The sequence below is a fragment of the Bombyx mori genome, chromosome 26 (genome assembly GCF_030269925.1).
Source record: "Bombyx mori chromosome 26, ASM3026992v2".
Taxonomy (NCBI): domain Eukaryota; kingdom Metazoa; phylum Arthropoda; class Insecta; order Lepidoptera; family Bombycidae; genus Bombyx; species Bombyx mori.
The window spans coordinates 4,598,989-4,621,864 of record NC_085132.1 but is presented as its reverse complement, the minus strand read 5'-3'; the positions used below and the strand labels follow the sequence as shown (position 1 = coordinate 4,621,864).

Sequence of the window (22,876 nt, the reverse complement as noted above, 5' to 3'; positions counted from 1 at the left end):
GTAACTTCGACCAAGTATTTAGGGCCCTGTATGTGAGGTCCCGATGGTAATTTATTAAACGGGCCCCACAGATACAGCCTCTCAAAAATAACGTTCGAGAAACAGCGATATGAATTATTAAGACGAGTTGTGTTTTAGGGTTCCTTATTTTAAACGTGTGATTTTTATAGAAAAAAAGTAAATTATGACTTCATCACTCGTTTATTTATTTAATCAACAATGTTTCAACAGCATTTAACTATTTTCAACAACTTCCCGTGATTCGTTAACGAGTATCGAAATTCGGATGTGGCGGTAACAGCCTTCGAATAGTTAAAAATGCACACAGAAATAGCACACAACAGGCCTAGTAAGTAGATTGTTTAACTTGAGTTTCATCTTTATGATTCAGTCTCATTATAATTAAATAATGCTGTCTCCTACTTGCGTAACTTGAAGAAAAATCCTATTACAAGCTACTAATGGATGTGCTGGCATCTGCCGGCGAATAGAAAAAAACCTATCTTCATAAATTCTTAAAAACTATTAGAAATACTCATTGAAAAAAATTGCCTGCGGGATTTGAGCACCGGCATAGCACATCAGGCGCCTTATACTTTAGGCCACGACCACTTTTTTTTTTAAAGCCCTTGTAGGCAGACGAGCATACGGCCCACCTGATGGTGAGTGGTTACCGTCGCCCATGGACTTCAGCAATGCCAGGGGCAGAGCCAAGCCGCTGCCTACCGCTTAATACTCTCCACGAGCCTCGTTTGAAGAAGGACATGTCATAGCGCTCGGGAAACACCGTGGAGGGGAGCTCATTCCATAGCCGGATGGTACGTGGCAAAAAAGATCTCTGGAAACGCACTGTGGATGATCGTAGTGGCTCCAGGTAGTATGGAGTACTGTATATTGTAGTATTGTATGGTAGTATTGTATTAAAAACAAAAAACAAATTTACAAATAGTACTACCTACTCTTCGTATTGAAAGAACCCGGTTAGGTAAATCTAACAACTGTGTTTCGTTTACCCATTCTTGTAAATTTTCACAGTTATTAAGCAGTTAAAAGGCCATGTTAACTATGATTGCGCGCTTAAATCTCAAGAAGCATTAAATTAACAAAATTAAACCAACTCACTTCACTTATCGTATTCCCGCCAATCTTTTACTTCTTACAGATTTAAATTTAAAGATTTAAGGCAGGTAGTGCATAATTTGTATGTAGTGGATATTATAAACAGCATTGAAGGCAAAAGAAATTAAGGCCTACTGTTAGTTAGACACTGGCAATACCAAGCCTGTGCCCACCATTCAGAATTTCTTTTCTGTGACTGATAGTGCTGATACTACAGAACCCACTATTAATAAGCACCGATGCACTCGCTTCAACACTTTTTTCATCATACACCTAAAAGACGTAACGGTGTGAATTCATGCTAATTAAGATATCCGAAACTTCCATTACACATACTGATGAGTGATCTCATTTTTTAGATTTATAAACACGATTTTATTCATCCAACTTTCACCGTATTAGGCAAACGTATCATTATTGTTCGTGCACTTGAATGTGTTTTTGTTTCGGTACTGTATTTTTATTACTTTATCGTGATTTTTTTTAAAACAATACTTGTGTTATTTGATTACTTGAAAGCGTCGAGAAATTGATGTCATAGTGCGCGTAGTATGGGTGTCTCTGAAATACATAATTAGTGCTTTCCAAGACAATTTAAGTAGCACATGTTTTGTAGGTTTTTTTTCCTACCTACACCGAGATAATAGGCTAGCTCATGGGACTCAGTCTGATAGACTTTGCATTGAAAACATTTGGCGAGAAACTCAATGGGTTTTTTGTTGAGTCAGATGGAAGCACGAGGCATTGTTTATAAAACCTATTTGGCTGATAGTTCATGTTCTAATGTTTTATTTATTTATTGTGCAGATGAGTGAATGAACTCATGGGACGTTTGATCTGTAGTGGTACCGGAGGCCGTAGACATCGCAACGTAAATGTCGCCACCCATCCTGAGCCATGAGGTCATGTATGACAGCTCTCAGATCCTTCAAACCGGTTCTAGACTGCATTGCGGCAGACAAGATGGTGGTGCCTACTCGTGCAGGCTGACAATACGCCCTACCACTAGTCAATACCGGTTAACGATCGCATTACTCAAAGAACGATGAAGTCTATTCTCTGGCAAGTCCCTTAGTCGCCTATTATTATATTGGCTAGAAGAGATTGAAAAGTGCCATTCTAGGCCACTGCAGGACTGTGGTTAGATAACGTTATGGGAGATACTAACCCTTTTTGTAATTATTATAATATATGGATACATGATCAACAAGTGTATTCGAAAACGTACATAACATGTGTACTTGTGCAGTCACCAAATACGAATAGCATCGTATCACAAAAATATTACGTGAGTGTTGAGTGATTCACCTTCGAGTCGTTAGAGACATCACAGCGACATTGCAGTCCTCGTGAGTCATCAAAATGTCTATTAAACGGCTTGTTGGCCGCTTAGTGCTTCTAAAAGTGGACAAGCAGGGAAACTGAACAAAGATCATGACATATGCTTTCATATTCAGTTTCAGTTTTCGGTTAATTTCAAAAAGTCTATGGTCTGGCAATTTTCATTATTTACCAGAAAATTCTCGGTTTGAGATTACTAGAAGAATGAAAATGATGAATGGCCATTAAAAAATGAAATAAAAACTAGAAAAGTACAATCAGAAACTGTTACAATGGTTTTGCTAAATCATTTATTAACAACTTTGCATTATTTAGATATAAACGCGTAATAATGTAAACTTTTTTTCCAATGTAAAACTTTTAGCAACGTAAAACTGCCTTAGTACCTACATCGTATTTCGGATTCTTGCAAGAAATTCATTGAAGTGTCTGTAAATTCCTACTTTAACATTTCATCAATTACGCTTAAGCAAGTTCATAAATACATTCCATAGATTATACACTTAAATACATTCCATTTACATACCTTTTTTATTATTTGCGTTGTATGTAGGTGAATGAAGTTAGCCCCTCAAAAAAATTTTTTTTTCCTATTTTATACTTATTTTCTATTAATTCGTTTGTTCATCATTTGTTCATGATTGTTCACTGTTAGTAATTGTTTGTTCTGCATTTATTTATTTAAAAAGAATATTTAAAAATATACTTACAAGTTAGCCCCTCTAATGCAATTTTTTATATTTTTTCATCCTTAATGACTCGTAAATATTCATTTTCGATTGTTCTTATATAAAACACGTTTGTTCTCTTTCGAAATTACTCGTTTTTTGTTTAATTTACTATTTTTATTAGTTGAATAAATGTATGCAAAATATGTGTACTGCGCATGCGTCAACTATAATGCCTAAACTTTCTACGCGGTTTTAATCGTGAAAAAAAAACAAATATAAATCCTGAAGGAGCAATTAATTGGTATACAGTTTAATTAAAAAAATTAAAAAATAAATAAATGAAATAATGTGCGTTGGCGTTAAGTTAGACCAAATACATTTTTTCCATCCTCTTACCTATCGTATTAAAATGTTATTTTACTAATGTTAGGAATATAATTTCGACTGTGTAAAAAACTTATTATAATGTATACCTATATTATCTCTTGAAAGATACATAATGAACATATTTACTTATTTGTTTACATTACCTATGTGAACTCCCTATCTTTTTTATACTTTCATAACGATAAGTAAGAGGATGGAAAAAATGTATTTGGTCTAACTTAACGCCAATGCACATTATTTCATTTATTTATTTTGTATTTTTTTTAATTAAACTGTATACCAATTAATTGCTCCTTCAGGATTTATATTTGTTTTTTTTTTCACGATTAAAACCGCGTAGAAAGTTTAGGCATTATAGTTGACGCATGCGCAGTACACATATTTTGCATACATTTATTCAACTAATAAAAATAGTAAATTAAACAAAAAACGAGTAATTTCGAAAGAGAACAAACGTGTTTTATATAAGAACAATCGAAAATGAATATTTACGAGTCATTAAGGATGAAAAAATATAAAAAAATGCATTAGAGGGGCTAACTTGTAGGTATATTTTTAAATATTATTTTGAAATAAATAAATGCAGAACAAACAATTATTAACAGTGAACAATCATGAACAAATGATGAACAAACGAATTAACAGAAAATAAGTATAAAATTGGAAAAAAAAAATTTTTGAGGGGCTAACTTCATTCACCTGTTGTATGTATTGTAAACTTTTTTTTAATAGTGTATAATCTGTTAAAAATATTGCACTCTTATTTTAATCTGTGGACTTTTTGGCGGGAACGCGAGGAGTGAAATTGTGTGATTTGTTCTATTTTGTCTATTTAGTGTTTCTTCAGGTTTAAATGTGTGAAAGTGGAAAAATATGGGAAAATGAACAAAGCCGCTGAACGTAACTTCTCGGGACCTCCAAAAAGTCCACTAAAAAATCTCAGTAAATGACCACTATTTTATTGAGATTATATTTCATCCCGTATCATCTCATTTCGTCTCAGTTGATTAATGTCTCAAATCAATCATTTTCGTTTCATTTCATCTCACTCCATATTTTCCATAAAAATAAGAATATAAATTAAAATAAGCCATGACTTAAAAGTCTTAGTTACCAGATCATAAAATCCTTTAAAAAAAAGAAATCAATCATAGAATATACACTGTCATTTGTCAACAATGTCAACAGTTGCGGCATTACCTACATACTTTTGTACTAACTAAAACATTCATGTAATGAAAAATAGCAGAATGAATACAAATTTAATAATTAAAGTGATTAAAACAAATGGTGATGTATGCCCGGATCTTCTATACAACAATCCTTTATTGGATAAAACAGTGACGAGAGCACTTTCCAAGAGTTTCGTTCATATCTTAAACGGATCACGGGATAATTCGAACTTTAATAAAAATTTGAGACATTCGTTGCTGACATACATTCGTAACGTATGCCAAGTTCAACCAAAGGAACATATTAAGACCGATGAAAATGTTATGAATTTAGTCAATGACGTTTACTTAAGAGCCCTAGAAAGTAAGTTACAAAATTTAAAAGAAACTGATAAACGTCTAGATATTTTTTTGATTAAGGAAATGAAATCTATGGGTATAAATTCAATTTTCGACTGTGATAATGCTGATATGGAAGTGATCCAAGCTCTGATGAACTTGAATGAACATAGTACAAAAATAGAATTCATTTATGAGAATATATTACACTGGAATCTTACCGATAAGAATTTAAAAGTTCTAAATAAATTGTGGAATGAAGATTGTTCAAGTAAAGACTGGATTTTAGACAGTATATCCATTAAAATTAAATCCACAATTGAAAGGATTTTACTGAATAAATGTCATGAAATTATATCACAATCAAATTCAATCAATTTAGATAAAATATTTGAGGACACAGATTTGAATGATCTAGGAAGAAAATGTTCAAAATCCCCACACTGTTTTCAAATATGTTACGGGATTCTGAATTCTGTTTTTATGAAGACAAATTTCAATTTACAATTAGCTAAATTTATAAATTGCTTTATATTGAACATTAAACATAATTGCTTAATTACAGTTTCATCTCTTTATCACAAGCATTTAAGACATATAGTCATAATTTTAGATACTGACCTTAACAAGTTGCCTTGTGGATTACAAGAAAGGTATTCAGACTTTGGTCTTAAATATCTGATGGAGTTACATGACCAATCAGAAGATGAGCTAATAATGTTATTATCACATTACCCAAGATGGTTTGAAATTTATACAAATACATTAAAACAATTAGATAGTGGTTAATGAATTATTGTTTTTAATTAACATCACAAAATTATAAGAGCCTATCTTTTTACATATGTAACACACTTTGTTTTATTGAATGGGTAAAATAAAATAAAAAAATATTTATAAAACTTTATTTAAAAAAATTCTACCTCCATTATGAATACTTTAATCGCACAATATTCTTATATAAATTAAAACTCAGATTGCAAGGCTTTTAAAACCACTTAAAAGTATGTTAGTATCAAAGATGAGCATCTTTATGACAAAACTATTACAGGCTTTAACTTCAACAGTTTCAAAATAAATCAAAACAATTACAGTCTTCATGATCTATATGCCCATGGCCTAGAATCTTTTCTCATTACTATTTTACAAAATAATAAGAATTGAACTTTAATCGAATATTAATAATAACACTTCAAGAAAACAAGATCAAATTTAGAATAGTATTAAATGATGTGTTTTCCATAAACTGACTTCATAATTTGAATATATAAATTATCTATATTAGAGCTTATAGCGAGTTGTTCAGAATATGCAGGGACTCCATATTTCTTGAGGAAAATTATCAATAGATTGGCAATATTGCATTCTCGTATTTTTGCCAGGTGACTAAAAGATGTGATGTGCCTCTTCAAAATATTTATGAATGGAAATGTTAAATTGCAACAACCACAGTGATACAAGTTTGGTCTGATCTAAAATGTAAATTTTGTTATAGGTTTTTTCACATTAATTTAGGATATGCTTTGCACATGCAATTTGATTTAGAAATATTATAACCTTTGAACAAAAAACTTGTATTATGTATTGTATTATAGAGAAATTAATAATATAAGGGTCTTTCCTTGCTATGACTAGAGGTCTAAAATATATGTTCAGAAATTTATATAAACAGTTACCTACCTCTCTTACAAAATTGTTATCTTCATGAAGGATTACTGTACTAGACATGACATTTTTCTTATGCTCTTCTGTTCTACAATGTAGGTATTCAGTACCCAATGCCATAGACACATCACATGCATAACATTTGGTCTTTTTATAATGAGGACCATGTTCAATCTTGTTCATCAGCATAAAACTGTCATTCTTCACACTGATGCTCGTATTTATGTAAAATGACTTTAAATCTTTGTAATACAGCATAAATTTTATAAATTTGTTCAAAGTAGGGTACTTATTATCTGATTTTTTTGTGCTTTTGTGGTTTTTTATTTCTAAATGGCCAGTATGTATTGCACCCTCAACGTGAGATTTGAATACTTTTAAGTGTGCTGACAAAAACGCACTGCAAAGAACGCAAAATCCTTTGCTACCACCTGCATTTAATTTGATAGAATGTTCCCTTCCATATGCTGCCAGTTCAGACCTAAGTTTTCCGTGGTCAATTACCTGCCGTTCAGTATCAGCTATCTGTATAAGGTTCATTTGACTTGCTTCATAATTATGTCTCTGCATGTGGTTAAAGAATACCTCAAAATCATAAGGTATTTCTTCATTGCAAACTTCACACATCACAGATGATTCCTCTTCAACAATATCGCCTAAATTTGATTTTACTCTGGGTGCTTTATTTGCTTGGGCTATTAAATTCAATAGTTTTCTTCCAGTGGTTTTACACTTATTAGTTACAGTTGCAACAGTTTTTTCTGGTTTGCAACAGTAGTGTTCAAAAAATGTTTCAGGATTAAATAATTGGTTGCACATGAAACAATGATAGCATTCCAAATTTACCTATAAATATTAATTATCAATTGTAAACTTATTTTTGTAAAACTATGTACCATGCGTAATCACTAATCACACAGATTTGAATGATCTAGGAAGAAAATTCCAAATTTACCTATAAATATTAATTATCAATTGTAAACTTATTTTTGTAAAACTATGTACCATGCGTAATCACTAATCACGCTTCAAAATACAAATTGAAATTTTAATAATAAAATTTATGGTTACTAAAACTGATGGTATAATACAACCTAATTGATTTTATTTATTTTTTAACCAAACAATTTTTTTATGAATAGGCTACAGTGTTAATCTCCGTAATTGTTGTATACTGCTGAAGATTAGTGCACTGCAGGTTTTTCGCAATGAGTCCCAAGTAGAACAAACTACAACTGTATTTGTTTTTGTTTTGTATTCAGAAAGTTCTTAGAAAAAAATCCCAGTAATTTCTTTATCGAAAACATTTATTTCTGCTTACCTTCCTATAGCCCTGTTCATTTTGAAAATCAACTTCAGTTTCAATCAGTTTAACAATATGGTCAGGTAATGTACAATGTTTGATCATATCATCATCTAAAGTAACATCACAAATCACACATTTGTTATTTACAATTCCATTCCAAATATATTCTGATATTTTTTTATCTTTTAAAACAACTCTACCAATCGCATAGTATCCTTTTGGTTTTTCTTTTATAATATCAGGATTCAATTTGTTATTTCTGTGTGCTTCTTTATTAATATGGTCTGGAATATCTTTAATGTCCATTATTGTTGAATTACAGACTTCACAATAGTAGTAATTGGGAACCTATAATTTTAACAAAAGTTAGTTCTATTTAAAATATTTACATGTGTTGCTACCAAATTACCCACCTTGCCACTGCAATACATTTAAACACCAAGAGAGATGCAAGTCAAGAGTACAATTCGTATTGGCATTGATTGTTCTTACCGCTTAGCAATAAGTGGGTATTGCAAAAAAAAATACAATAAATTTAAGAAATCTCAATACAGTACTAATTTATTTATTGCTATACATGGTGTGTGCAATAAACACTAAAGATAAATTTTATCTTATCATGTAAACTTAAAACTCAAATACCTTTGAAATGTAGTCTTTTTTAAATTTATGCAGATATGTTTGGGTTTTTAGTATCTTCCTGTGCTTCTCCCATCTCAAATGTTTGTCAACATCTGTAATGGAATTAAAAGTTTCTTTGCACAGTAGACAATGAAAATCTACTATTCCACACAAAATATAATTCTTGAAATATTTAGAAGAACTCATTATGAACTAAACTCTGAAATAAAAAAAGAGGGTACTTATGGCGTTGTTAACTTTGTAATTAATTGGGAACAAAATTGAACAAATATTCAGTTTTCTGTACATACATTTTTTACTATCATGAATAATTCTTTGATTAAATCTAGATATTTTTAAACAAAAACTATGTAGTAACTTTGAAAAGTTTACTTTGCAAATTTTTCCTTTCCATACCTACAATTAACGTTACACACCTCTATGAACGCGTATTCTTCCAAAATTGAATAATAGTGCATATGTTTCGTATATCACTGCAAACTTTAACCGAATACTTTTATAGATCTAAACGTCGACGATCTAACGTCAATGTATCAATACCCAATCAACATTAAAATAATTTAAAAATAGCGGTATATACGGTACCTACATACATATCTTTTTTTTAAGGGATTTTATGACCTGGTAACTAAGATCTTTAAGTCATGTCTTATTTTAATTTATATTCATATTTTTATGAAAAATGATATTAAGGAGTGAAATGAAATGAAGACGATTAATTTGAGACATTAATCAACTGGGATGAAATAAAATGAAATGAGATGATATGGGATGAAATATAATCTCAGTAAAATGGTTGTCATTTACTAAGATTTTTTCAGTGGACTTTTTGGAGGAACCCGAGGAGTTACGTCCAGCAGCTTTGCTTCATTTTCCCACATTTGTGCACTTTCACAGATATTAAACAGTTAATAAACCACCGTTATTACACATGGAAACCTGAAGAAACACTAAATAGACAAAATAAAACAAATCACAACTTCACTCCTCGCGTTCCCGCCAAAAAGTCTCTCTCTTTGTAGTATTATAAAATACCTTTTTTTAAGGGATTTTATGACCTGGTAACTGAGACCTTTAAGTCAAATCTTATTTTAATTTATATTATTCATATTTTTATGAAAAATGATATTATGGAGTGAAATGAAATGAAGATGATTAATTTGAGACACTAATCAACTGAGATGAAATTAAATGAAATGAATTGAGATGAAATATTATCTCAGTAAAATGGTTGTCATTTACTAAGATTTTTTCAGTGGACTTTTTGGAGGATCCCGAGAAGTTGCGTCCAGGCGCTTTGTTTCATTTTCCCACATTTTTGCACTTTCACAGATATTAAACGGTTAATAAACCACCATTATTACACATTTAAACCTGAAGAAACACTAAATAGACAAAATAAAACAAATCACACAACTTCACTCCTCGCGTTCCCGCCAAAAGAGACTACAAATACCTTTTTTTAAGGGATTTTATGACCTGGTAACTGAGACCTTTAAGTCAAGTCTTATTTTAATTTATATTATTCATATTTTTATGAAAAATGATATTATGGAGTGAAATGAAATGAAGATGATTAATTTGAGACACTAATCAACTGATATGAAATTGAATGAAATGAATTGAGATGAAATATTATCTCAGTAAAATGGTTGTCATTTACTAAGATTTTTTCAGTGGACTTTTTGGAGGATTCCGAGAAGTTGCGTCCAGCGGCTTTGTTTCATTTTCCCACATTTGTGCACTTTCACAGATTCTAAACAGTTAATAAACCACCGTTATTACACATTTAAACCTGAAGAAACACTAAATAGGCAAAATAAAACGAATCGCACAACTTCACACCTCGTGTTCCCGCCAAAAGGTCCAGAAGTAATAGACCTTTTTTTTTTTCTTCAATATGGCGATCAAACTTCATTCGGAAGCTTATTTTAGCCAGAGTCGAGTAAGCCAAAGGCGATATGAGTAACTTCATTTTGAAGTGTCGAGTTGCCATGATATTCCAATGTAGAGGGATAGGAGCAGGGACTTTAGAAGTAATAGACTATTTAATTTTCTAATAGTAGTTTCATTTTTTTAACTGATAAAGCGAAGGTATCACACCATACCGCCTAGTTTTTGTTATTATGTTCTATGAAAAATGAAATTGAGAGAAATTAAACAAAGTTGCATAGTTTGAGTCATTATTAAATTAGGATGAATTTAAAGTAGATAAAATGGGATAAAAAAGTGGTCTATTTGAATGGTGGAACTGTGCCCATAGTTTTTCAAAACTATTTTAACCAGCATAGTTAAGTCTGTGTTCCTTTTGTACCTATAACGGCTATTGGATTCAATAAAAAGAAAAAATCTATGGATGAAAAAATAATTCTTACGGTGAAATGGTATGTAAATAAACTTATAAAAATTTAAACATACTTTCAGTGATACCGAGATATGTAAATCTAAAATTTTAAAATCAATAACCAATAATGCTGTTTCAGAAATCGTACTTTGGTTAAAATAACGCATTACTGTCCTAAAATGAGCAAGAGACGCAGAGCGTCTTCTGGGGCAAGCCGAGCTGATGGTGACGATAGTGATGAACTAAGTAATCCTGGACCACCACCATCGAACAGGAAGAGGAAAAAGTTGGATCCTGTAAGTTTAATGTTTATAATTCCACAATTCACGGTGCCATTTCTTGTCATTTCAACAACCTGAACCTGTTATTTTAATTTCATATTATTGTAAAGAGTAAAATAACCAGTAAGGCAACTTTGAAACAAATAAAACTCGTCGCCACCAAGTGTTTAGGCATTCACAAACCCGAGATGTTAGGTTGGGATTTTGGTATAGCTCTATATTTACACTTTATTCTAAACTTTCCTCTGCCTGTTTATACAAGAAAAAACGATTAGTTATGTATTTAATTAAACGACAGTCAGCCTATCTCTAAAATATATCTCTTCCAGACAGTGTATGTAATTTGAACTCCAGTAACTGCTTAATACTAGGTGGGCTGTAAGTAAACATAAAAAAAATGATAATGTGCCTGGATGGACTAAATGCTAGTTTACTTGATTACTGCTGTGTCTCATATCCTGACCACAAAGCAATCTGTTTATTTGTGCAAGTAATCAAAATGATTACAGTAGTTTACAACTTATACTTATTTCAAAGAATTCATTTATTTTAGAGTGAAATTTGCCAGCAACTTTATGATACAATAAGATCTCATAAGAAAGAAGACGGGACTCTGTTATGTGACTCATTTATAAGGGCTCCAAAGAGACGACAGGAACCTCAGTACTACGAAGTTGTATCACAACCAATTGATTTACTTAGAGTGAGTATTATTCATTATAATATATCTTTGTTGTTATTAAGTTCAGTCATAGAGACCACTTGTTTTAGCAGCAGTAAAGGTTTTTTTGTAAAATGCATTTTATTTGACATTTTGGTTATTTAATTATCCACATTTGATATATGCAGGTAAAACTTTGTGCACATATATATGCAAATATATGTATATTTATGTAGCGCTAACTGTTTATACTACTACAACCTACACATTTAGTTAATTACAACAGCTGCCCCACCCTTCAAACCGAAAAGCATTACTGCTTCACGGCAGAAATATCCAGGGTGGTAGTACCTTTCCGCGCGGACTCACAAGAGGTCCTACCACCAGTAAATAATTACACGAAAATTATCTTATTATTCAGGTACAACAAAAACTTAAAACAGACACATATGAAGACATTGAAGAATTAACAGCAGATATAGAGCTACTGGTGAACAATGCCAAAGCATTCTACAAACCTGACACTGTTGAGTATAAAGATGCAGTTGACCTTTGGAAGTTATTCTTGCATACTAAACAAACACTGGAACATGGTATGTGAAAAATAATGCGAGTAATAAGTATAATAAAAGTTATTTACTTCTTGGGAATAATTGCCTAAAACGTCAAAATAAAACTTAAATATAGCTAATAAAGCAATTTTTTTTCTAAATTTGTATATGTTTTAATAATGTTTGGAGTAGGAAGTATAGTACAACCTCGATATAACAAAAAGGAAGGGAACAAGTAAATATTCGTTATATCAAGTAATTCGGTGAACTGAGATTTGTTATGTAAAGGTTAGGTTGGTCTACCATTTGTTATAATGTGGTAACAGAAATAGTTTTATTCACCACAACCTACATATTCATCTTGTTATAGCGAACAACTCCTACTGATAAATGAGAACACATTTTTATCAAACAACAACAGGGCAGATAGGGGAATTTATTGTTTAACAAAATTGTTATTTAAAATATCGATGTAACCTATTTATTAATTTCTTTAGATGAAGACATGAAAACTCCTAAATTATCACGAAATGGTTCATCAAGTAGGAGATCAGATGTGGCTGAAGATTTGTCTGAAACATCCACTAACAATGAAGAAGACAATGTTTTTGAAGAGCTATTCAGTGCGGTAAGGTTTTATTCATTTAAATTTTAACAGAATTCAAAACAATATACTGAGCTTATGTTCTTTTGGAAATAAAATTTACAATACTATTTTTATGATGTTATGGACAGCACTAAAACAAGTAGAAAAATCCATATCCACACTCTATATTATAAATGTGAATGTGTGTCCTTCCTCCATGTTGAAAGCAACAAATTGACATAATATTATTTAAAGTATTGTTAGATAGGCTATCTTCTATTCTGAAATAATATCTTATTCACATAGGAGACTACATTTAACCAAAATTTAAATTTATCCTTTGCTACCGCAGGTTATGACTGCGAACATTGATGGACGCCCACTTTACCAAGCATTTCAATTTATACCTTCGAAGCGGCGTTACCCTGAGTACTTTAATGTGATTGATTCGCCTATTGACCTAAAGACGATAGCACAGAAGATTCAAGGCGGAGAATACACTACTATTGGGGAATTAGAAAAAGACTTCCTACTCATGGTCAGAAACGCCTGTCAGTTCAACGAGCCTGGAAGTCAGATTTATAAAGATGCCAAAACTTTAAAGAAAGTAAGTCTCTTACTTTTCTTACGTAAGTAATTCATAACAACTTTGTAACGTAATTAACTTTCAAAACAACGAATTACATATCGACGCTTGAAAGGCAAAGTGACCAAGCGAAAACGCGTGAACTTTACAGTAGACTAATTATTTAAAGTTGAAATTAATTTAAAATATACCTGAGAAATACCTGAAAAAAATTATATTTTAACGAATCTAGCTGTAGGATTGAAATGATTTTAATAGACCTAGAAATATATTTTTTTTGTGCATTGAATACGGTTATTGCCTATCATTTATATACAAAGCAGTTATTGTCGCTTAGTCACGTTTGCCTTGCAAGCGTCGATATGACAATAGGGTAATTTTAACACATAAAATATAGATAAAAAAAAAATTGGTGGCAATTAATAACTTAGTGGTTCCATGATCTGCAGTATCCATTCAATACCAAATGCTGTGATCTGTATTTACAATAATAAAACAATCCCTTGTGACAAATATAACTTGACTTCATATTTAATTTTTTATTTTGGTACAGCAGTTTTAGGTATTGGTTGCTAGGTACAGTAATTTTTTTTTTTGCGAATGAACCTCGACACATTGTTTTCCACAGATAATACAAGTACGCAGACAAGAAATCGAGCAGCACGGTCGCAGTGGACCCGCCAAAACATCGGAACGCATACGGAGCAAACGTACATCTAGAGTCGGACCGGTGCCCACTAGTAGGGCTCTGGCCATCATGGAACCGCCCGGATCCGATACTGAAGCCTATGTCAAGGTAACACGAGTCGCTTTGGTTCATTTTTAAATTCAACTCAATATGAGTTGTGGAGGTTTAGACGAAATTGAATCAAAATAACAGCCATACTAACATTTGAACTTGATCCTTACCACCTACAATGACTAGACACAGACTAAGACAGACACTTGACAAGAATTAAAATATAAAGAGAGAAATTGAACAAGAGCGTACGTGACTAGTGCCACTTTTTTACTGGTGGTAGGACCTCTTGTGAGTCCGCACGGGTAGGTACTACCACCCTGCCTATTTCTACCGTGAAGCAGTAATGCGTTTCGGTTTGAAGGGTGGGGTAACCGCTGTAACTATACTGAGAACTTAGAGCCTATATCTCTAGGTGGGTAGCGCATTAAGTTGTACATGTCTATGGGCTCTAGTAACCACTTAACACCAGGTGGGCTGTGAGTTCGTCCAAGCATCTAAGCAATAAATAAAAAAAAGCCAGTACTTTTTTTGACTTCCTAAAAGACGGACACGAACGAGACGACAAGGAACGAATTGACCGTTCTCATATGTATATAAAATAGACGACAAAAGAACTAATCGACCATTCACCACTTTTTTACTAATTTGCGAAAATGTATAGTTTGCTTTACTTTAACAATATACAATGTAGTAATGTATAAAACGATATACAATGTAGCAAAGTAATGACTACAAAAAAGTTAACTTATTTCAATGTAATGTTTAACTGAAAAGTGTAGAATAGCAAAGAAATTTTTTTTTTTTTTTTATATTTAATTTTTTATTTGTTGCGTACAATTTAAGATTTTAGTTCAAAGCTCGTTAACAATTATAACTATAAATTGTTATAGCATTCTGAAGATAGCGCTGAAAGTGATGAAGATAAAGTGGATAATGAAGATTCTCCACAGTGGAAGTTGTTGGAGACTGTCAAGAACCATCTTGGTCCTAGTGGTATTAATATTTTGCGTATTTAATTATTATTTCAGTAAAACATTATCTATATATTTTCTTTTTTATTGCTTAGGTGGGTGGACGAGCTCACAGCCCACCTGGTGTTAAGTGGTTACTGGAGCCGATAGACATCTACAACATAAATGCGCTACCCACCTTGAGAGACCCACAAGAGGTCCTATGACCAGTAATTATGCAAAATTTATAATTTTGCGGGTTTGATTTTTATTACACGATGTTATTCCTTCACCATGGAAGTCAATCGTGAACATTTGTTAAGTACGTATTTCATTAGAAAATGGTACCTGCCTGCGAGATTCGAACACCGGTGCATCGCTAGATACGCATGCACTGGACGTCTTATCCTTTAGGCCACGACGACTTAAATATCTTCTTAATATATCTTCATACCTAATTAAAATACTGCATGCTAATTTCAGGGTTACCAATGGCCGAACCATTTTGGAAATTACCATCTCGTCGCGCCTACCCTAATTATTACAAGGAGATAAAGAACCCTGTGTCTTTAAACCAAATCAAAAACAAAATACGACGTGGCAGCTACGGTACTCTGTCCGAGGTGGCGGGTGATATGAATATTATGTTTGAGAACGCCAAACAGTACAACGCCCCCACTTCCAGACTATATAAGGACTCTGTAAAATTGCAACGGTATGTGATTTGTATATAATAATAGTAATTAAGAGTTCGTCTGATTTTATGACAGCGTACTCGTTGTTTTGACAATTTCGGCACTTTCTGTCTCAATTGGCAGAAGATTGTATGAACATTTCTAAAATCAAGATGAATTTAGCAAATAAGTAAAGAAACTTGAAACTCTTATGCTCAAAATTAAAAAAAAACTGTATGGTTAGCAATACAATATCTTATGATAATAAAATTGGTAACTATTTCAGAGGGCTGTGTATTTACTATGCATGTAAGATCGCACAAAACTTGGAGTAATTTTTCCTTACATAGTTTTGTGAAAAATTTCAGAGAATTTGTTTTGTAACTTTTTTTTTATTATTTTCTAATAACTAGTTTGACTTTCAACAATAATAAAAAAAAACCAAAGAATATAAATAAGTAAAATTCCTGCCCGGCGGATTTCCACCTACCTCCAGGGGTGTAGTCTGGCCCCATTCCCCGACTACTAAAAGATCCTCCAACAGTAATAATTGATACACGCTATTATCATTGAAATTTAAAAGTGAAATATTTTACTTAAAGCTTAATGCAACAACGTGTCCAAGAACTCCTGGATATAGTTCAGTCATCATCGAGTGATGATGAAAGCCTGTCTTCAGTAAAGAATCAAACTCAAGTGCAGACTCCACGGCCAAGAGGTAAGCCATATTCAAATTAAATACATAAATAAACGATGTGTGGTGTCGTGGGACACCGGATAGGAACGAAGTTCCTTATTATAAAAATATTAATTTTAAATTCTATTCGAGGTATAAAGAAAATAAAACTGGAGGTTTCGCAACAACTCAGGGTCATTCGGTAACGTGCGAACTTATTGTGGTACACTTCATTCACGGTTGTTTGCATAAGAGTAAGTGTATTGCGCAAACGAACGCTCTGAGATCGTGGTCAATGAATGATAAAAAAATATGTTATTTTTTGTACGTTATTACAAAGTTAAGTCGTACACTGTATGCATTACTAATAAAAAATATTACGTTACGAACGTTTTTTCCCGGTTAGGGTGCCCATCGGCATCGTTCCATAAGGAAGTTCGTTCCAAAGATAAATAAAAGAAATGTCGTTAAATTGTAGTGCTTGCTCAAATGGTGAGTAAACAAAATGTCCAGGTCGTCCGCGCATCAACCCGCTGCCCGCGCCCGCCCCGCCGCCCGCCGCCGCGCCGCTCGTGCTGAAGCCGAACATGCCGCTGAAGAAGAAGCTGCACTACGTGGCCAAGCAGCTGGTCGAGTTCACGTGCTCCGACGGCCGCCAGCCGATGCTGCTGTTCATGGAAAAGCCCAGCAAGAAACTGTATCCGGAATATTACAACGTCATCGATCGGCCCATCGATATGCTGACGATTGAAGCTAACATTAAGGTACGTTTTTATTATTTATTGTTTATATGGGTAGACGAGCTCACAGCGCACCTGGTGTTAAGTGGTTACTGGAGCCCATAGACATGTACAACGTAAATGCGCCACCCACCTTGAGATATAAGTTTAAGGTCTCAGTATAGTCACAACGGCTATAGACTATAGTTACAAGGGTGGGGCCCTTCAAACCGAAACGCATTACAGATTCACCGCAGAAAAAGTCAGGATGGTGGTACCTACCCGTGCGGATTCACAAGAGGTCCTACCACCAGTAATTATGCAAATTATAATTTTGCGGTATTGATTTTTATTACACGATGTTATTCCTTCACCGTGGAAGTCTATCGTGAACATTTGTCAAGTACGTATTTCATTAAAAAAATTGGTACCCGCCTGAGATTCGAACACCGGTGCATCGTTGGATACGAATGCACTGGACGTCTTATCCTTTAGGCCATGACGACTTCGATATCGTTGTATGTCGACTACATGTGCTATACTATAGCACATGTAGTCAAATTTAATATGCAAAGTTGTTTGGATGTGGCTACATTATTAGACAGAAATCCTCATTTAGCAAAAAATCCACTGCAAAGAATAATATTATTAAAAGAAAATAAAGTTTTTATCGTTTTTTCTTCTTTATTTGTCACCTATGAAATACTTGCAAGGTGTACTCTTTTTAAACAAAAAATAGTTGGTCACCATAGCTATACCAACATTATCCACTGTTCCCCAAGATATTTATATTCACGAATAGTTTTGAATGTTGTGTAAGAAGAAACAAAACACTCAGAAATACACATTGTCTAAATTGAACCATTAAGCGGATAACGCAAAAACGCGGATTTTCTTTACGTTAAATAAACTTACTGTCTTGTTACTGCACTATGTGATTTCTGAAAAACTATTATCTCCTTTAGTGTCTCTTTCTTCCTTTTCTCGTTCTCAACGTTTTGAGTTATTATTAAAACTGATTAAAACAAATCGCCAACAGAACGATCGTTATAATTCACTAGAAGAGATGATAGCGGACTTCCGTTTGATGTTCTCAAACTGCCGCCATTTCAACGAAGAGGGCTCTATGGTATACGAGGACGCGAACCTTCTAGAACGGGTCATGAACGAAAAGATAAAGGAATTGAACAGCAATTACGAGAAAAAGACGCCCATGAAGAGTCTGAAGGCTCAGCCAAGGTCGAGGCAACTGTCGCCGTTCGAACAGAAGCTGAGAACGTTGTATGACGCTATCCGGGACTATAGGGATCCAAAAGGTGAGATGACCGTTTATTTTTTTTTTATTTTTTATTTTTTTATTGCTTAGATGGGTGGACGAGCTCACAGCCCACCTGATGTTAAGTGGTTACTGGAGCCCATAGACATCTACAACGTAAATGCGCCACCCACCTTGAGATATAAGTTCTAAGGTCTCAGTATAGTTACAACGGCTACCCCACCCTTCGAACCGAAACGCATTACTGCTTCACGGCGGAAATAGGCGGGGTGGTGGTACCTACCCGTGCGGACTCCCAAGAGGTCCTACCACCAGTGATTATGCAAATTCTAATTTTGCGGGTTTGATTTTTATTACACGATGTTATTCCTTCACCGTGGAAGTCAATCGTGAACATTTGTTGAGTACGTATTTCATTAGAAAAATTGGTACCCGCCTGCGGGATTCGAACACCGGTGCATCGCTACACACGAATGCACCGGACGTCTTATCCTTTAGGCCACGACGACTTTTTTTATTGCCCTTGTAGGCAGACGAGCGCACGGCCCACCTGATGGTGAGTGGTTACCGTTGCCCATGGACTTCAGCAATGCCAGGGGCAGAGCCAAGCCGCTGCCTACCGCTTAATAATCTCCACAAGCCTCGTTTGAAGAAGGACATGTCATAGCGCTCGGGAAACACCGTGGAGGGGAGCTCATTCCATTGCCGGAATTTTAATTTAATTTTAGTGCTTCAAGTAGGTAGACGAACTCACCAACTTGCTGCGAAGTGCCAATAAATAAATTCTTCCTGTTCCACCATTCATCCGTTTAAAAAAAGTGGTCTCTGTGATTACAGCCAACCGCCAGCTGGCCCTGATCTTCATGAAGCTACCCAGTAAAACTGAGTACCCTGATTATTATGAGCTCATCAAGAACCCGATAGACATGGAGAAGATTGCTCACAAATTGAAGAGCAACAGTTACAGTTCAGTTAACGAGCTGGCTTCGGATTTCATACTGATGTTCGATAACGCCTGCAAGTACAATGAGCCCGACTCGCAGATCTACAAGGACGCTTTGATACTGCACAGAGTCTGTCTGCAGACCAAGCAGATGTTAAGGTAAAGTCTTATAAGTTTTAGCAATTAGTAAGCTTCATGATTAACGTACCTAGGTATGTCGAATTTATACTGCCAAATTGAATAAATCAAAGTTATAAAAGGGAGTAACATAATAACGTTTCATATATAGACACTAGACTGTGCCAGCGGCTTCTTTCACTTTTACATTTATAATATTAAACTACGCAGAGTGCACCTACATGAAAAACATACATTTTTTTCCTACTTGACATTTTTTTAAGCCAGTACTTGAGTATAATGATATCCTTGTATTGAGGTAGCAAATATTTATGATTGAAAAATAGAAAAATTATTAGAGTAGACAATTATTAAGTAAAATAGGTATGTAGGCTTTTCTGTTAAATAATTTTGTTCCCTGACATGACAGCTTACTAGGGTTAACAAAATTTTTGTCTTTGATAATTAATTATATTTTTTACGGAGTATTTTGTAACACGTTGTATACATATATGAGCATTAAAACTTAAATTGAATAAATGTACAAAAATATTTCCGTCAACAGTCAAGACGACGATGCAGTGCCCGACGTTCCAGCCGCTGTCCAAGAACTATTATTGAATCTCTTTACCACAGTATACAATCATCAAGATGAAGAGGGGAGGTGAGAATAGTCGTTAAAACCAAATGTTTAATGGTAGGAAACTTGTATCGTTATATCAGATTTACTACAAAACTAAAATGATTGGGAGGAAATTCAGTACGCTGAATATTTAATCACTCATCATCTTAATTATTCTTGATCTTCTTATACATCTTCTTAATTATTTTTGACACTTTTGATAATATTTATACTGTCTTTTTTACTAATATTTTGTATATGTACATTATAAAATATATTTCATGTGTCAAATCATTTTTGTAATATTTTTGATTAATCTTCTCTATTCTGATCTGATCTTCTAAATTGCCTAAGTTCTAAATTAAATTAAGTGAATGCTTCACATTAGTGAATTATTTGAAACATTAAATTTGAAGTGATATTTTCTCAATTTGTCACTTGAACACTGATTTTTGTTTTATTTTATTGATTTTCAGTAATATTTCAGTGTAATAATGAATTCTATTTTGAAAATGTTCAGGTGTTACTCAGACAGCATGGCCGAGTTACCGGAACACGACGAAACAAACAATGGCGAGAAGATGCGAGCTATATCGCTGGATTTGGTCAAGAGAAGACTTGACAAAGGGCTGTACAAGAGACTGGATCATTTCCAGCAAGATATGTTTGCTGTGTTTGAAAGGTAATCAAGTAAAAAAAAAAGTATTAATTAATCTAATTTATCTGTAAGCTGCACCGCTCGTAACGTACTGCTGTTAAATGAACAGCGGTGTCTATAGATACCACAACATGACCGTCATTAACCTATACACATGAAGTAGAAATCTGGTTTATTGGTGGCAGCACCTCTTGTGAGTCCGCACGGGTAGGTACCACCACCCTGCCTATTTCTGCCGTGAAGCAGTAATGCGTTTCTGTTTGAAGGGTGGGGCAGCCGTTGTAACTATACTGAGACCTTAGAACATATATCTCAAGGTGTGTAGCGCATTTACATTGTTGATGTCTATGGACTCCAGTAACCACTTAACACCAGGTGGGCTGTGAGCTCGCCCACACATCTAAGCAATAAAAAAATAGCGGTGTCCACAGACATCACAACATGACCGTCACTCACCTATACACATGGAGTAGAAATCTAAACTGCATTATATACAGCCGCGCCGGACTATGAATCAGAATGCAGGCTGTTTTCGCCAGAAACAAGCAGTGGTATTGTGCTATCTAAAATCTGTTTTTGAACATTTTCGCAGAGCACGTCGCCTCTCCCGTACAGATAGTCAAATTTTCGAAGACTCAGTCGAGCTGCAGTGCTACTACATAGAGCAGAGGGACGCGCTGTGCCGCGGCACGCTGCAGTCGCCGGCGCTCACCTTCACGCGCGACACCGTCTCCACCAGCGTCGAGCTCATCAAGCAGTGCAAGCTGCTGCAAGAGAACGACGATGAGGATGAAACTAGGTAACTCCTAGTAGTTCCTGTAGCGGGCGGGGTCGTTTTTTTTTAGGAGATTTGTGACCTGGTAACTAAGACCTTTTAGTCAAGTCTTATTTTAATTTATATTCTTATTTTTATGAAAAATGATAATAGAAATTAAATTAAATGAGATGAGATGATATGGAATGAAATATAATCGCAGTAAAATGATGGTTATTTATTACTGAGATTTTTTCAGCGGGCTTTTTGGAGGATCTCGAGAAGCTACGTCCAGCGGCTTTGTTCCATTTTCCTAAATTTGTCCACTTTCACATATATTAAACAGTTAATAAACCACTAAATAGACAAAATAAAACAAAATACACAACTTCACTACTTGCGTTCCTGCCAAAAAGTCCTCGGGGTCGATCGTCTACGCACTAGCTCTACACGTCGTTATCGTAATATAATAGACTAAAAAAATATTGAAACTTATAAATTAATAATCGATTTTAAATAATTATAAATTTTGGAGAGTATTATATGGTAATATTTTATGGTAATACATAATTATAAGGTTATCTGTCGGTGCTGCCCTTCAAAAAGAATAAATGACAGTTATTGCAAATCATGAATATAGTTCTAAGTTCTTGAATGTATTATAAATATGAAATAAATAAATTGAAAAAAGAAATTTAGAAAAAAACAATTCGGTAAACATTTTTAATATCTGTTGTGAACAAGAATATTACCTAAATTGCCTAAACACATAATCTTATTAAACACAATACTTTAAAATTTACTGCTTTAATGCTTAATTGTTATTTGTATAATCAGACATTTCTGTCAGCTACTATGTAGTCTAGTCAACAAGTTCAAAAACGTGTTAAATAGACATAAAGCTCCTAAAAATATGTACGATAGCTCATTGGATGCGGAATGATGTCTACAAAAATGTTTTTAAGGGCTTTATTAGCACATAAAAAATTGCGATTGTTATAAACAAAATAAGATTTAAAAAAAAAGGAATTTGATTTTTCCTTAATAATTTCTAAAATAATGATATTTAAGGAATTTTGAAAAAAGATCCTGAA

The 22,876-nt window shown here is 33.7% G+C and overlaps 2 protein-coding genes across 15 annotated transcripts in view; one reads left to right on the top strand and one right to left on the bottom strand.

Moving 5' to 3' along the window:
• Window positions 1–5,920: 5,920 nt before the first annotated feature.
• LOC101742999 (uncharacterized) lies at window positions 5,921–9,248 on the bottom strand. 8 transcript variants are annotated; one of them, XM_012696263.4, is made up of 5 exons: window positions 9,059–9,248; window positions 8,643–8,841; window positions 8,016–8,348; window positions 6,710–7,540; window positions 5,921–6,501 (listed from the first exon to the last, which is right to left on the bottom strand). In XM_012696263.4, exons 2-5 carry the CDS (start codon window positions 8,826–8,828, stop codon window positions 6,253–6,255), a joined length of 1,599 nt encoding a protein of 532 aa, XP_012551717.1. In that variant the 5' UTR covers window positions 8,829–8,841; window positions 9,059–9,248; the 3' UTR covers window positions 5,921–6,252. The 8 variants fall into 8 exon arrangements, with proteins under 8 accessions (XP_012551717.1, XP_037876595.1, XP_037876594.1 ...); XM_038020667.2 differs by having other exon boundaries at window positions 8,933–9,230; XM_038020666.2 differs by having other exon boundaries at window positions 9,039–9,230.
• A 1,519-nt stretch (window positions 9,249–10,767) lies between these two features.
• Window positions 10,768–22,876, top strand: part of LOC101739097 (protein polybromo-1) — a 32,388-nt gene continuing 20,279 nt past the window's right edge. For all 7 annotated transcript variants that reach the window (XM_062676313.1, XM_038020595.2, XM_038020593.2 and 4 more), the window contains exons 1-16: window positions 10,768–11,026; window positions 11,126–11,282; window positions 11,821–11,970; window positions 12,350–12,521; window positions 12,977–13,107; window positions 13,418–13,672; window positions 14,280–14,447; window positions 15,284–15,386; window positions 15,827–16,058; window positions 16,620–16,735; window positions 17,207–17,457; window positions 18,452–18,728; window positions 19,526–19,790; window positions 20,314–20,412; window positions 20,891–21,052; window positions 21,621–21,827. In XM_062676313.1, coding sequence (XP_062532297.1) covers window positions 11,166–11,282; window positions 11,821–11,970; window positions 12,350–12,521; window positions 12,977–13,107; window positions 13,418–13,672; window positions 14,280–14,447; window positions 15,284–15,386; window positions 15,827–16,058; window positions 16,620–16,735; window positions 17,207–17,457; window positions 18,452–18,728; window positions 19,526–19,790; window positions 20,314–20,412; window positions 20,891–21,052; window positions 21,621–21,827 — 2,705 coding nt within the window. In that variant the 5' untranslated portion in view covers window positions 10,768–11,026; window positions 11,126–11,165. The remainder of the gene's footprint in view (window positions 11,027–11,125; window positions 11,283–11,820; window positions 11,971–12,349; window positions 12,522–12,976; window positions 13,108–13,417; window positions 13,673–14,279; window positions 14,448–15,283; window positions 15,387–15,826; window positions 16,059–16,619; window positions 16,736–17,206; window positions 17,458–18,451; window positions 18,729–19,525; window positions 19,791–20,313; window positions 20,413–20,890; window positions 21,053–21,620; window positions 21,828–22,876) is intronic.